Source organism: Dipodomys spectabilis, unplaced genomic scaffold (genome assembly GCF_019054845.1).
Source record: "Dipodomys spectabilis isolate Male_0828 unplaced genomic scaffold, ASM1905484v1 ptg000115l, whole genome shotgun sequence".
In the NCBI taxonomy this organism is placed as follows: Eukaryota; Metazoa; Chordata; class Mammalia; order Rodentia; family Heteromyidae; genus Dipodomys; species Dipodomys spectabilis.
In genome coordinates, this window is record NW_024870792.1 from 2,456,552 (window position 1) to 2,470,332 (window position 13,781).

The window sequence follows — 13,781 nt, forward strand, 5'->3', positions numbered from 1 at the left end:
TGCTGTAAAATCATGCCTCTTTCCTTTAAGGGTTACTGCATGTTTTCCACCTCTCATAAAACATGCTTTTACCCAAGTCATTTGTAATGTTTGTTCTTAGTTGAGTTTGAAGTTATATCAATAAATAGAGACCTTAAGTTCTGCTTCTTATCAACAACAACAATCATAATTTAATAGAGGAGTATAATTAAATAACCTGCTATAAAATTAATATTCTATAGTTTCATATCCAGTATTAGAAAAATTCATTAGACTCTGGGTTTTTGATATTACTTCATGTCTTAGTATTTCTTTATAATTTTAATGACCCCTGTATAACATTTTAGTAAACATACAATCTTTTTGAAATTTGGATTTTATTCCTTCTATGAATTAGATGACAAGGAATATACTTATATCTTCTAGTTCCTCGAATTATTATTATTACTATTATTATTACTATTTTCTGTAACTGGGCTTGAACTGAGCGGTTAGGAGTACAACTGTGAATTTCCACATGTGGCTGAATCATTTATTTCCTTTTTTTCTTTTTTTTTTGGTCGGTTGTGGGGCTTGAACTCTAGGTTTGGGCGCTGACCCTGCACTCTTCAGCTCAAGGTGAGAGCTCTACCACTTGAGCCACAGCGCCACTTTTGGTTTTCGAGTGGTTTATTGGAGACAAGAGTCTCATGGACTTTCCTGCCCTGGCTGGTTTTGAACCATGATCCTCAGATCTCAGCCTCATGAGTAGCTAGGACTATAGGCAGGAGCCACCAGTGCCTGGCTGAATCATTTATTTTCTTGGGATAACTTCTCATGTTTAGCAGTATTGGAACAGAGAAGATGAGCTTTAACAGGCTTTCAAGTGATAAACATTAACAAATAGTGTGGCTATTTATGGGGCAATTAAAATGTCCACTTTGACCACTATTTGACAGTATTGAATTGGATTCTATGGTTTTCTAATTGAGATGTGACATATAGTGAGGACACATTATTGTAGTCGTATCTGTTACTATTTCAAATATTCCTTTTTTAAATTTAATTTTATTGTCAAGGTGAAGTACGGAGGGGTTCCAGTTACATAAGTACGATAGTGAGTACATTTCCAACATAGTGTCTTGTGAGGATCACTGTTGCATTGGTTCACCCTTTGTCCTTTATCTCACCATTTTGTTGTTCCCCTTCCTTCCCTAATTCAGATAAATGTGTATACAATACTGAGATCAAATACAGTGATAACAGGGGATAAAACAGGGGGAAATGCAAAAAAAAAAGTAGTTGTGGCGTTGGAGGGAAGGGATGGTATGGGAAAAACAAAGGAGGAGGCAACAATGCTGGATAAGAAATGTACTCATTACCTTACTCATGTAACTGTAACCCCTCTGTACAGTATTTTCACAATTAAAAAACTTATTTTTAAAAAAGAGAAAGAAATCACATAGTACATTAAAAACCACCACAACAAAGGGAAATAAACAAAATTCTTTTTAACTATTCTTTTAGATTTTATTTAAGGTACTTAGAAAAACATTTTGTATGCTATTTAAGAATGTTAAGATATAGTGGCAAGTAACTGTGTAGGAATTAGCTATTTCTCAAAATGTTCATGTGTAAGTTTTTGTGGTTAAAATATGCAAAACTTCAACATAACTACTATAAGTGGAGGAATATGTGTAGTGCTATATATGTATATATATTATTTGAAAGGCAATTGCATATATATGCATATAAGAGTATGTATAATGTACATAAGTACAGTAATAGACGTCACATTAAAAACTATATAACATTATATAATTGTATTTCTTCTCCTCTATTGACATAGAATTCCTTTTAGTGATTTATCTTTTAATGCCTTCCTCTTGTCCTCCCCACAATGTCCTTCTAGGACATATATTCACTCCATCTTGGCATTCCTCTACTGGGCATTCTTCTTCTTTTTCTGTGTCTCCATCCTTCAGTTGTCCATTTCCACCTGCCCTTTTAGTGACTTCCTGGTTTTTAACAAGGTCTTTATTATCAATAGCCATAGCTCAGCGTTTTATCTTTGTTCTATAAATCTCCCAGTACAACTAGAAATCCAGAAAGTTTTAGCCATTCTTATATATTTCTCTGAGAATTTTAACTTTGACAGTCCTTTCTAAACTTCAAACACTAAAGTGTATATCACTTCTCAGAGGATATTATTATTTTTGGTTGGTGTCTGTGACAGAGTAATGCATTTCTCACTGATGGCTGGTAGCAAAAGTATATATAGCAGTCCACTGTACATAGGTAGGAAAGGACATAAATTAGACTTTCTGACTGTGCAGTCCTCAACTCTCCCTGAAAGAATTATACATTTGTCCTCATCATCATAGCCTTGGGCACCAAGCTGAAAGGGACTTAAGTATGGAATGTGGGATATATTTTAGAGAATTGTGTGGTTTGCATGTGTGTATATATGCATGCACACAGTTGTGTGGACAACTTATATAACAGAAAGAAAATTACGTGCCATAAATTTAATGGATCTTATAGAATTAATTGAATTTAGATTTTTGTAGTAAAATTGCTCATTCTTGTCAAATTCAAATGTATGTGGGATGTCTTGACTAAAACTGGTCAAATGATTATTCAATACAATGTATACAAGATGAGTTGATAGTGCATCTGCAATATAATCTGCTATGTAACCACCAATTTGCTCACAAGTACATGAGTAAACTTGAATTTAAATTGTGTAATCACATGTTTTATGTGTTTTTCATAATTGGTTAGGAATGTTATAAAATGTTAAGCAGTATGAGAGTTAATTTAGGAGTTGAGCTTTCCATTATATAGCATTGTCAGGAAATTTCACCTTTCGAATTTCCTCTTTATTATTAGGTAATTGGAGATGCAATTCTGGCTTATACAAAAGTTGAACGAATTATGTGGGTACGAGATTGGCCTGGACAGACTGTTCTCTGTGTATCACAAACCTTTTGGACAAAAGAAGTACAAACAGCTATTCCAATGGGACTAAATGTAAGTTTTTATTACCCCAAGGATTTTTTTAAATGATTTTAAAATAATTGTCATGGTTCTAATATATCTACTCTTAAAAATAGAATGAAGTTGATCACTCAGAGTCACCTTCATGCTGCAAGCCAAATGACATCTTTTTAAAATAAAATTTCACAGTATTTTAGAAAAAAAGTATTCTGATGGTCAAAATATTTATGTCAACACAAACTGCTTATTTACATTTTGTAAAAGTCAAAGGTACTTGATTTTCAGTCTTGCTACTGTATTTTGCTACATTGCTGTGCCTTTAAAATAAAGAGGTAATAGGACTAGCGAACTTCCTAAGTGGAAATCAAACAAAATAAGACTCCCTAAGTTTAGACAGCATAGGAGGGAGGGCTGGGAAGGTGGCTCAGTGGTAGAGCACTTGCCTTGCATGCATGAGGCCCTGGGTTCAATTCCTCAGCACCACATAAGCAAAATAGAAAGCATAGGAGGATATTGAGTAACATAATTCTCTTCTGTGCCCTTTACACAAAGCATTGGTTGACTTTGTTTGACTGTTTCCTTAAATTTTTAATGTGTTGATTTTGAATGAATAAGAAATATTTTGAATGATACTCATTATTAAATATTTTCCAATGTATTTGTGTATAAGAATTTAATATTATTATTTGGTTGGTTGCTATTAATTAAAAGTCAATTACAGCTGGTGCTGGTGTGTGACCCCTGTACTCTTAGCTACTTAAGAGACTGAGACCTAAGAGTCATGATTTGAAGCCAGCAACCAGGAAAGTTCATGAGACTTTATATCCAATTAAAGACAGAAAAACTTGTGATTCAATTGGTAGAGTGCCTAGGCCCTGAGTTCAAGCTCCAGCACCAGCACTGAAAACAAATACACAGACACACAGACACAATCAGACACACATACCAATTACACTGAATGTAGTATACTCATTTCAAGTATGTCAGGTTTCAGTTTACAGATGGATCAACTGGGATCAGTAATTATAGATCTTTAGTTTAAAACTATAAGTTTTGGTCTGGGAAGGTGGCTCAGTGGTAGAGCGCTTGCCTTGCATGCATGAGGCCCTGGGTTCGATTCCTCAACACCACATGAGCAAAAAGAAAAAAGGCAGAAGTGGCGCTGCAGCTCCTAGCCTTGAGCTGAAGAGCTGAGGGACAGCGCCCAGGCCCAGAGTTCAGACCCCACGACCGGACCCAAAAAAAAACAAACTATAAGTTTTAAGTATATTTTTGACGGGGAAATTAATATGCCTTTAACTATCCAATGTATAGTTGAACATTAATAAATTTGGGAGTTTGAGAGAGAAACATTCTTGGTAGGCAAAGGAAGATTCCAAAGGAAGACCAGAGTAACAAATGCACCAATCATTCCATGTCATCAAACACTTACTTCTCTGCAGGAGACAAAAAAAATAGAGAAGAAGTAGAAATAGTAAAGGAAAGGATGTTGGCACAGATACCATATACCTTTGATATCTTGCCAGATTGGTCTTGTTTGTAGTACAGAAAATAGACTATATTTAAGGTTTATAGAAAATTATGATAAAGGAGCATTATATACATGCATGTATGCAGGTGTATGTATATATGTATATATGCTAGTTCACAATATTTTTGCCTGAAATGATTCTGATCACATTTGGAAGTTATACCCTAATTTCTTTCAGACTCTTCAAAAATATTTGGAAAAATGTAACAGACAAATCGATGATATTGTCACATTGGTCCGTGGCAAATTGTCCAAGCAGAATCGGGTTACTCTGGGAGCCCTTGTGGTACTAGATGTCCACGCTAGAGATGTCCTGGCAGCACTTGTGAATAAGAGTGTGATGGATGACAATGACTTTGAATGGTTAAGTCAGCTTAGGTACTACTGGCAAGTAAGTGACTTCACTGGATGTTATTACACAGCAGCTTCAGCTCATAGCTTTTTAACTTGTGTTTTCTTGTTCACATGGGAAATAGTATCAGTAAACAGGATTTTTGCGGAAGAATGACTACACATATGCACATAAACATTTTCCCAGATTGAAGATTAAGGCACTTAACAATGCTATGTTATCAGTATCTATATTTATTATCCTTATTTCTATTCAATTATTACATATAAGCATGTACATACACATATTGATAGAAATAAGTGAGCAAATGCTACTTAGTTTTAAATGAGTTATGCTTGCAATTTACAAAACATTGAGACTAGTCTGTTTAAAGTTGTGGAATTACCATTATCATTGTTACAGCTGAAGAATGCACAAATTAAACTCCTTTAGTCTGATTTAGTCATTTAAGCTTCCTCTGATGAATCAAGAGAAGCAGTTGGCAGGCATCTGTGTGGATGGGGATTTTTCTGAGGGCTGGGATGGAAGGAGGAGCAGGAACAGTTAGTACTGTGGGCCAGGAAGCTGAAGACAGGAAGCAGGGCTCAGAACTTCCAATCACATAGGTGCTATAGACATCTTCAGGGGTTCGGGCAGGAGGAGAAGAGAGGTAAGACCCAGCATCCTCAAATGTCTCAAGAGTGCCTTATTTTAAATGCAACCTCCTCCCTTTGCTAATGTATGTCCTTGTTCAGGCTTGTTACTCTCCATCTGCGTCGGTTTCCTCATCTGGAAAACAGTGGCAGAGGTAATAGCCATTGTATATCAAAAACTATGACTGGTGATGTGATACAAGACTCCTAAAGCACTAATTCTAAATCATTCTATATGAAAAATAGACCGCCAAGTTCAGCTACTAACTCATGGAAACTACTTATGGAATTCTTTCAGTTATTCACATGTCTAGAAAAGTACATTTTATCCTATCTTAAAGAGCTTGAGATCTCATATTGTCTGACATTTGTTATCTAACCTCATTCCCCTTTTTCCCCCTGATTCATCTTAGGAAAACCAGTTACAAACAAAGATGATCAATGCTGGTTTGCGATATGGATACGAATATCTGGGTAACTCCCCTCGGCTGGTGATTACTCCACTCACAGATCGCTGTTACAGGTAAATCTTTTAAGGACATATTGGAAATAAATTTCACTCACCTCTGATCACTGATTTGTCTTAAAAAAAACTAATTATCTTTCATACAATGTATTTAACCTGTGTGGGTTTTTTGGTCTCCTTTGTCCCTTTTGTCTGTTAATATTCTCCCAGTTTTCTTTTAATCCCCTGTCCCCAGTTTCCTGAGTGTCCTCATTTATGCTTGGGCTTCCATGCTGTATGTCCTAGAGACCGGAGTCTGTGCCTTTCTTGTGTAAGCATGTGCTGTGCAAACCTGCTAGATGTCTTTGTTGGACACTCCATAGGTGCTTCCACTTTTTCGACTTACCACTTCACCCGCTAAGTTAGCTCAGCTTCCTTTCAACCTCATCATATTAATAAATACCTGACTCTGTCCCTGGCTCTTTCTCAGCTCTTTGCATCTAGTCACGCACTGAGTCATCTTGATTGAATTGAATTCAGTTTAACAATTTACTGATATTTTTTACTTCTATTGTCTATCATCTCTCTTTTGAAAACTAAACTTTTCTGTAACAGTTCTAGATTTACAGAAAAATGTTGCAGAAAGTACACAGATCCCATTAGTAACCTCTGCCCCATGTTTCTTCTGTTATTCATATCTTGTATTGGTATGGTTATGCTATATTGATAAGTCAATATAGACATATTATTATTAACTGGAGTGTTTAGTTTATATCAGGGTCTATTGTGTTATATGGTTTTAGACAAATGAATAACAGTACTACAGTAATACAGAATACTTTCACTGACCTTAAAATGTCTGTTTCACACATTAACCCTCTTCCCTGCCCCCTGTATCCCAGACAACCACCTATGATGTTTGTTACTGTAGCTTTTCACTTTCCCAAGTGCTGTCGTCTTAAAATCTAAAGATAATCAGTAAGACAATCACTAAGCAATGTGTATTTACGTTTTCCCCATAATTTTCCAAAATTAGATGGCGCATTTCTCTTTATCTCTGAGTAGCATGCTCTTGTATGAACATACCAGTTTTTCCATTTGCCCATTGAAGGACATCTTAGTTGATGTCCTTCACAAAACAAAAGTTTTGGTGATTTTGAATAAGCTGCTACAATATTCCTATGCAGTGGTTTTGTGGGGAAGTAGGTTTTAACTTGTTTTGGGAAACACCTGGGAGTACAATAGCTGGATCATACAGTAAGCTTATGTTTAGCTTGGGAGGAGCTGCCAAAATGTTCCAAGGTGGCTGTACTCGCTGTATTCCAACAGCAAGGAAGGAAGGTTCTCAATGCTCCACATCCTTGGAAGAATTTGGATATTTGGATATTCTAGCCATTCTAATAGATGTATAGTGCATCTTATTTTGCATTACATGGTGTTGGAAGTACTTTCATATGTTTATTTCAATATGACTCTCTTACTCAGTGAAATATTGTTCAACTCTTCTGCCCATTTTGTAATTGAATTGTTTTCCTGCTGTTGTTTTAAAAGTTCTTTGTACGTCTTAGATAAAAATCTTGTAACTCATATATATTTTAAAAAGTATTTTATCTCCATCCACAGCTTCTGTTTCCAATGTGTGTGTGTGTGTGTGTGTGTGTGTGTGTGTGTGTGTGTGTGTGTATGTGTGTGTGTGTGTGTGTGTGTGTGTGTCTCATGGACTTTCCGCCCAACTTGTCTTTGAACCACAATCTTCAGATCTCAGCCTCCTGAGTAGCTAGGATTATAGGCATGAGCCACTGGTGACCAGCAGTTTTCATTTTCTTAATAGTACCATTTACAGAGTAAGATTTTTCCCTTGGCAAAATCCTTTTCTGTAGTTATTCTTTGTTGAAACACATTATTAAGACGCTATTATATAGCATATATTTGGAACTTCTTTTGTGGTTTCCATATAAAACTATAATCCACTTTAATTAATTTTGTGTCTGGATTTGTTGTTGTTTTATGGGGGAATATACAGTTGTATCAGCACCATTTGTTGAAAAGAATATCCTTTTTTCATTGTGTTCTCTTTACTGATTTGTCAGTGATCAGATTTTATTTTAGAAATGTTTATTAGATATGTTAGGGATTTAGAATATACATTTCTCTTCCCACTAGAACACCAAAAATCTAAAGTCAATGGAAAACAAAGTTTTAGTAGTAAATGGCCAGGCTAGTATCTGGTCCTCAATTCCAAGCTATTAGGCTGAAGAAGATACCTAGCCTGGTGATGATTAATAATCCCCTCTCTTTAAGCTATGGGTGTTGTTATATATGAGTAGAGAGTTGGATACAAAAACAGCAACAACAACAGTGGGTTAAGCACCAAGCTTCAGCTGAGAAATGAGAACCACATAGTGACCCCTCCCTATGTTTAATCAAGATCCCATTCATGTCAGATATGGGTGGAGAAAGAAACTGGACATTTCTGCTGGAATTCTCTTTATATGGTTTTTACAGAGCCAACCTAAGAGGAAGGAAAGGAACATATAACTCTACAAAGTCTTCTTCACTTTGGCTCACCTATCACAATTGTACTTTCTACTTGACTATCCTCCCCAAGAATTGCATTCAAATACAGCCTATGAAGATCAAATAAGATCTGTATTAAGTTCTACTCCAAACTCTTCCTCATTCATACCATTTACTTACCTCAGCACTCTTCTATCTATTGTTTCATTTTTTTTTTTTTTTTTTTTTTTTTTTTTATTTTTTTATTGTAAAGCTACTATACAGAGGGTTACAGTTACATGAGTGAGGTTATGAGTACACTTCCTCTTGAACATTGTTACCCCCTCCATTGTTTTCCCTACCATCCCCTCCCTCCCTCCCTTCCCCGAGGTTCTTTTTTTTTTTTTTTGATTGTGATTAAATGATTACATAATTTCAAAGTCACAAGTTCATTCTAACTTCCCTGGAGCAAATTGTCTACCACAGTCTGTAATATATAACAGTGTTCACATGTTATATACCATATTTGTGATCAGCAGCATGAGGATATTTAGTAGTGGTTCAACCAGATGAGCGGGAGTTCTTTGTTTCTTAAGTCCTGTTAGTTTTGTCGTATCACTAACCTTTTGGATTTAGCATCCACTTATGAGGGAGACCATGTACCGTTTGTCTCTTCGTTCTTGGCTTACCTCGCTCAACATGATTCCTTCTAGCTCCATCCATTTCCCTGCAAATGCCATTATTTTGTCATTTCTAATGGCTGCATAATATTCCATTGTGTATAGATACCACAATTTTTGGATCCATTCATCTGTGGTGGGGCACCTAGGTTGTTTCCATATCCTAGCTATTGCGAACAGTGCTGCAATAAACATGGAGGTGCACGTGTCCTTGTATATTGGTTCCTGTTGTTCAGGGTAGATGCCTAGAAGTGGTATGACTGGGTCGTAAGGGAGGTCAATCTTTAGCTTTCTAAGGACCCTCCAGACTGCTTTCCAAAGTGGTTGTATAAGTGTACATTCCCACCAGCAGTGTAATAGGGTTCCTCTTTCTCCACATCCCCTCCAGCATTTGTCGTTGGCTGATTTGTGGATGTGGGACATTCTGACTGGGGTAAGGTGGTATCTCAGGGTTGTCTTTATTTGCATTTCCTTCACCACCAGGGATGATGAACATTTCCTCATGTGTTTCTTTGCCATTTTTATTTCTTCATTTGAGAAGTCCCTCTTTAGTTCCCTTGCCCATTTAGTAATTGGTTTGTTAGGTTTGGGAGGGATTAGTTTCTTGAGTTCCCTGTATATACAGGATGTTAACCCCTTGTCTGATATATTGCTGGTAAATATTTTTTCCCAATTAGTTGGTTGTCTTTCTAGCTTAGTTGCGATAGATTTAGCTGTGCAGAAGCTTTTTATTTTAAGGTAGTCCCATTTGTCGAGTCTCTCTCCAACTTGTTGTGACCCTGGGACTCTGTTCAGGAAGTTCCTTCCTGTGCCTATTAGTTCAAGTGTCTCTCCTACTCTGTCCTGCAGTAGTTTCAGAGATTCAGGTTTAATGTTAAGGTCTTTAATCCATTTTGAGTTGATGTTGGTGCATGGTGATAGGCTGGGGTCCACTTTTAGTTTTCTGCATGTGGCTGCCCAGTTTTCCCAGCACCAGCGGTTGAAGAGGCTGTGTTTCTTCCATTGTATGTCTTTGGCTCCTTTGTCGAATATCAGCTGGCTGTAGGCCTGTGGATTTATATCTGGATCTTCTATTCTGTTCCATTGGTCTTCGGGTCTGTTTTTGTGCCAGTACCATGCTGTCTTTGTGATTATAGCTCTGTAGTAGAGTTTGAAGTTCGGCATGGATAGCCCTCCCATATTGTCTTTATCCCCTAGAATTGTTTTGGCTATTCTAGGTCTTTTGTTGTTCCATATAAATTTTTGGACTGTTTTCTGTATTTCAGTGATGTACGTCATTGGGATTTTAATAGGAATTGCATTGAATTTGTATATTAATTTTGGAAGTATCACCATCTTTACTATATTAAGTCGGCCTATCCAGGAGCATGGGAGGTCTTTCCATTTCCTAGTGTCTTCTGCAATTTCTTTCTTTAACTTTTTATAGTTCTCATTAAATAGTTCTTTTACATCTTTGGTTAGGTTAATTCCTAAATATTTTATTTTTTGGGAGGTTATTGTGAATGGGGTTGCTCCCTTTATTTCCCTCTCTTCCTGTGCGTTATCAGTGTATAGGAAGGCAACTGATTTTTGTGGGTTTATTTTGTATCCTGCTATTTTGCCGAAGTGACTTATGATTTCTAAAAGTTTGGGGATGGAGTTTTTGGGATCGTGGAGGTATAGTATCATGTCGTCTGCAAAAAGGGATAGTTTCACTTCTTCTTTCCCTATGCGGATGCCTTTAATGTCTTTTTCTTGCCTTATTGCCCTGGCTAAGGGTTCTAGGACTATGTTGAAGAGGAGTGGAGACAGTGGACATCCTTGCCTTGTTCCTGTTTTTAGGAGGATTGGTTGTAGCTTTTCCCCATTAAGTATAATATTGGCTATTGGTCTGTCATAAATGGCTTTTATTGTTTTTAGAAATGTTCCTTCTATTCCTATTTTCTCCAGAGCTTTTAGCATGAATGAATGTTGAATTTTATCAAAGGCCTTTTCTGCATCTGTGGCGATAATCATGTGATTCTTGACCTTGGCTCTGTTGATATGCTGGATTACATTTATTGACTTACGTATGTTAAACCATCCCTGTGTCTCTGGGATGAAGCCTACCTGATCATAGTGTATTATTTTTTTTATGTGTTTCTGGATTCTGTTAGCTAGAATCTTGTTAAGGATCTTTGCATCTGTGTTCATCAAGGAGATTGGCCTGTAATTCTCCTTTTTGGTTGGGTCTTTGCCTGGTTTGGGGATGAGTGTGATATTGGCTTCGTAGAATGAGTTTGGGATAGCTCCCTCCTTCTCTGTTTCTCTGAAGAGCTTGAGGAGTATGGGTATTAGTTCTTCTTTAAAGGTCTTATAGAATTCTGCTGTGAATCCATCTGGTCCTGGGCTTTTTTTTGTTGGAAGACTTTTGATAGCTTCCTGTATCTCATTATAGGATATTGGCTTATTTAATTGGTTAACTTCTTCTTTGCTCAGTTTGGGTAACTTGTATTTCTCTAAAAATGCATCCATTTCCGCCAGATTTTCTTCCTTTAGAGAGTATAGCTTTTGAAAGTAGTCTGTTAGAATTGTTTGGATATCTTGGGTACGTGTTGTGATGTTTCCCGTGGCATCCCTAATCCTATTAATATGGGTTTCCTCTCTTCTTTTTTTAATTAATCTTGCCAACGGGCCATCAATTTTGTTTATTTTTTCAAAGAACCAGCTTTTTGTTTGGTTTATTTTGGTTATGGTTTTCTGATTTTCTAATTGGTTAATCTCTGCTCTCAATTTGGTTATCTGGCTTCGTCTAGTAGCTTTAGGTCCCATTTTTTCTTGTTTTTCTAGCTGTTTTAGTTGCAACATGAGATTATTTACTTGGTCTGTCTCCATTCTCTTGATGTGGGCACTGAGGGCAATAAATTTGCCCCTCAGGACTGCTTTTGCTGTGTCCCACAAGTTTCTTTGTGAGGTGTTTTCATTTTCATTGAGTTCTAGGAAATGCTTTATTTCTTCTCTGATCTCTTCTGTTACCCAGGCCTTGTTAAGGAGTGTGCTGTTCAATTTCCATGTATTAGAGAAATTTCTGCGGTATGCTTTGTTATTGAGAGCTAGCTTGATTCCACTGTGGTCAGATAGGATACAGGGGATTATGTCGATCCCTTTGTATTTGCTTAAGTTCCTTGAATGAACTATGATATGGTCTATTTTGGAGAAAGTTCCATGAGCTGCTGAGAAGAATGTGTACTGTGTTGTTTTAGGGTGAAATACTCGGTAGATGTCAGTTAATTCCGCTTGAAGTATGGCCTCACTTAATTCGGTAGCTTCTTTGCCAATCCTCTGGTTGGTAGACCTGTCCTTTGGTGAGAGTGGCGTGTTAAAGTCTCCTAGTATTATCGTATTGGGATCTATTTTATTCTGTAAGTTTGAGAGCATTTGTTTAACATATCTGGGTGCACCGATATTTGGGGCATATAAGTTGATGATGGTTATATCCTCCTCTTGGATTGTTCCCTTTATTAATATGTAGTGTCCGTCCTTGTCTTTCTGTACTGATTTTAATGAAAAGTTTATTTTGTCAGATATCAGGATAGCTACACCTGCTTTCTTATTGGGGGAATTTGATTGGTAGATCCTTTTCCACCCCTTCACTCTGAGTTTGTTTGTATGTTTGGCTGAGAGGTGGGTCTCCTGAAGGCAACAGATGGATGGGTCTTGTTTTCTGATCCAGTCCTCAGTTCGTTTTCTTTTAATTGGCGAATTCAGCCCATTTATATTAAGAGAAAGTATAGAGAGATGCATTGTTGTCCCTGCCATTCCGTTTTCCTAAGTTTTTCTTCTTTCCTTTCCTCCTGTGCTTGCTCAGTTAGACTTTGAGTAATGCCTGTTTGGGGCAGGTCCCAGTTCCTGGTTGCTTTCTTCAGGTTGTGTCCCCCCTCTTAGAATTCTTTGTAATGCTGGCTTAATGTTTATGTATTCATTTAGTTTTTCTTTGCTATTAAAAGTTTTCAGTTCTCCATCGAATGTGAATGCTAGCTTTGCCGGGTATATCAGTCTGGGTTGGCAGTTATTGGCTCTCAGGGCTCGTATGGTGCTTTCCCAGGCTTTTCTTGCATTCATTGTTTGTGTGGAGAGATCTGCAGTGATTCTAATTTTTTTCCCGTTGTAGTATAGCTCCTTCTTCATTTTTGCTGCATGCAGGATTGTTTCCTTATTATTCAGATCCATCATTGTTACTATTATGTGCCTAGAAGTGTTTCTCCTGGGATCTTGCTTGTTGGGTGTTCGATAAGCTTTTGTGATGTAGTTAAGATGGTCGTTTTTGAGGTGGGGAAAATTTTCATTGACTATCTTGTTAAATAGGTGTTGCATTCCCTTGCTCTGGAATTCCTCACCTTCGTCCACTCCGATTATGCGAAGGTTAAATTTTTTAGCATTATCTGCTTGCTCTTGAATTTCCCTTTGGTTTAATTTGAGTGATTTTTCCATATCTGTCACTTTTTGGTCCAGTTGGTGTATTCTGTCTTCTGTATCTGACACTCTACCTTCCATTTCATTCACTCTGTTGACCGTGGCTTCTATTGTGGTTTGCATGATGGAAATGGATCCCTTTATGGATTCAATGTTGGTTCTCAGAGTACTGATCTCACCTCTCAATGAGGTGATATCAGTATGCATTACCTCTAATTTGGCGTTTATCTCACTTCTTACTGAGGTTTGTGCAGCT

General features: G+C 37.1%; 1 protein-coding gene across 1 annotated transcript in view; it reads left to right on the forward strand.

Moving 5' to 3' along the window:
- Nucleotides 1–13,781, forward strand: part of Dnah7 (dynein axonemal heavy chain 7) — a 210,385-nt gene that overhangs the window by 71,235 nt on the left and 125,369 nt on the right. Inside the window, exons 22-24 of the mRNA XM_042688311.1 lie at nucleotides 2,851–2,991; nucleotides 4,668–4,880; nucleotides 5,887–5,996. Of these exons, the coding sequence (XP_042544245.1) occupies nucleotides 2,851–2,991; nucleotides 4,668–4,880; nucleotides 5,887–5,996 (464 nt within the window). The remainder of the gene's footprint in view (nucleotides 1–2,850; nucleotides 2,992–4,667; nucleotides 4,881–5,886; nucleotides 5,997–13,781) is intronic.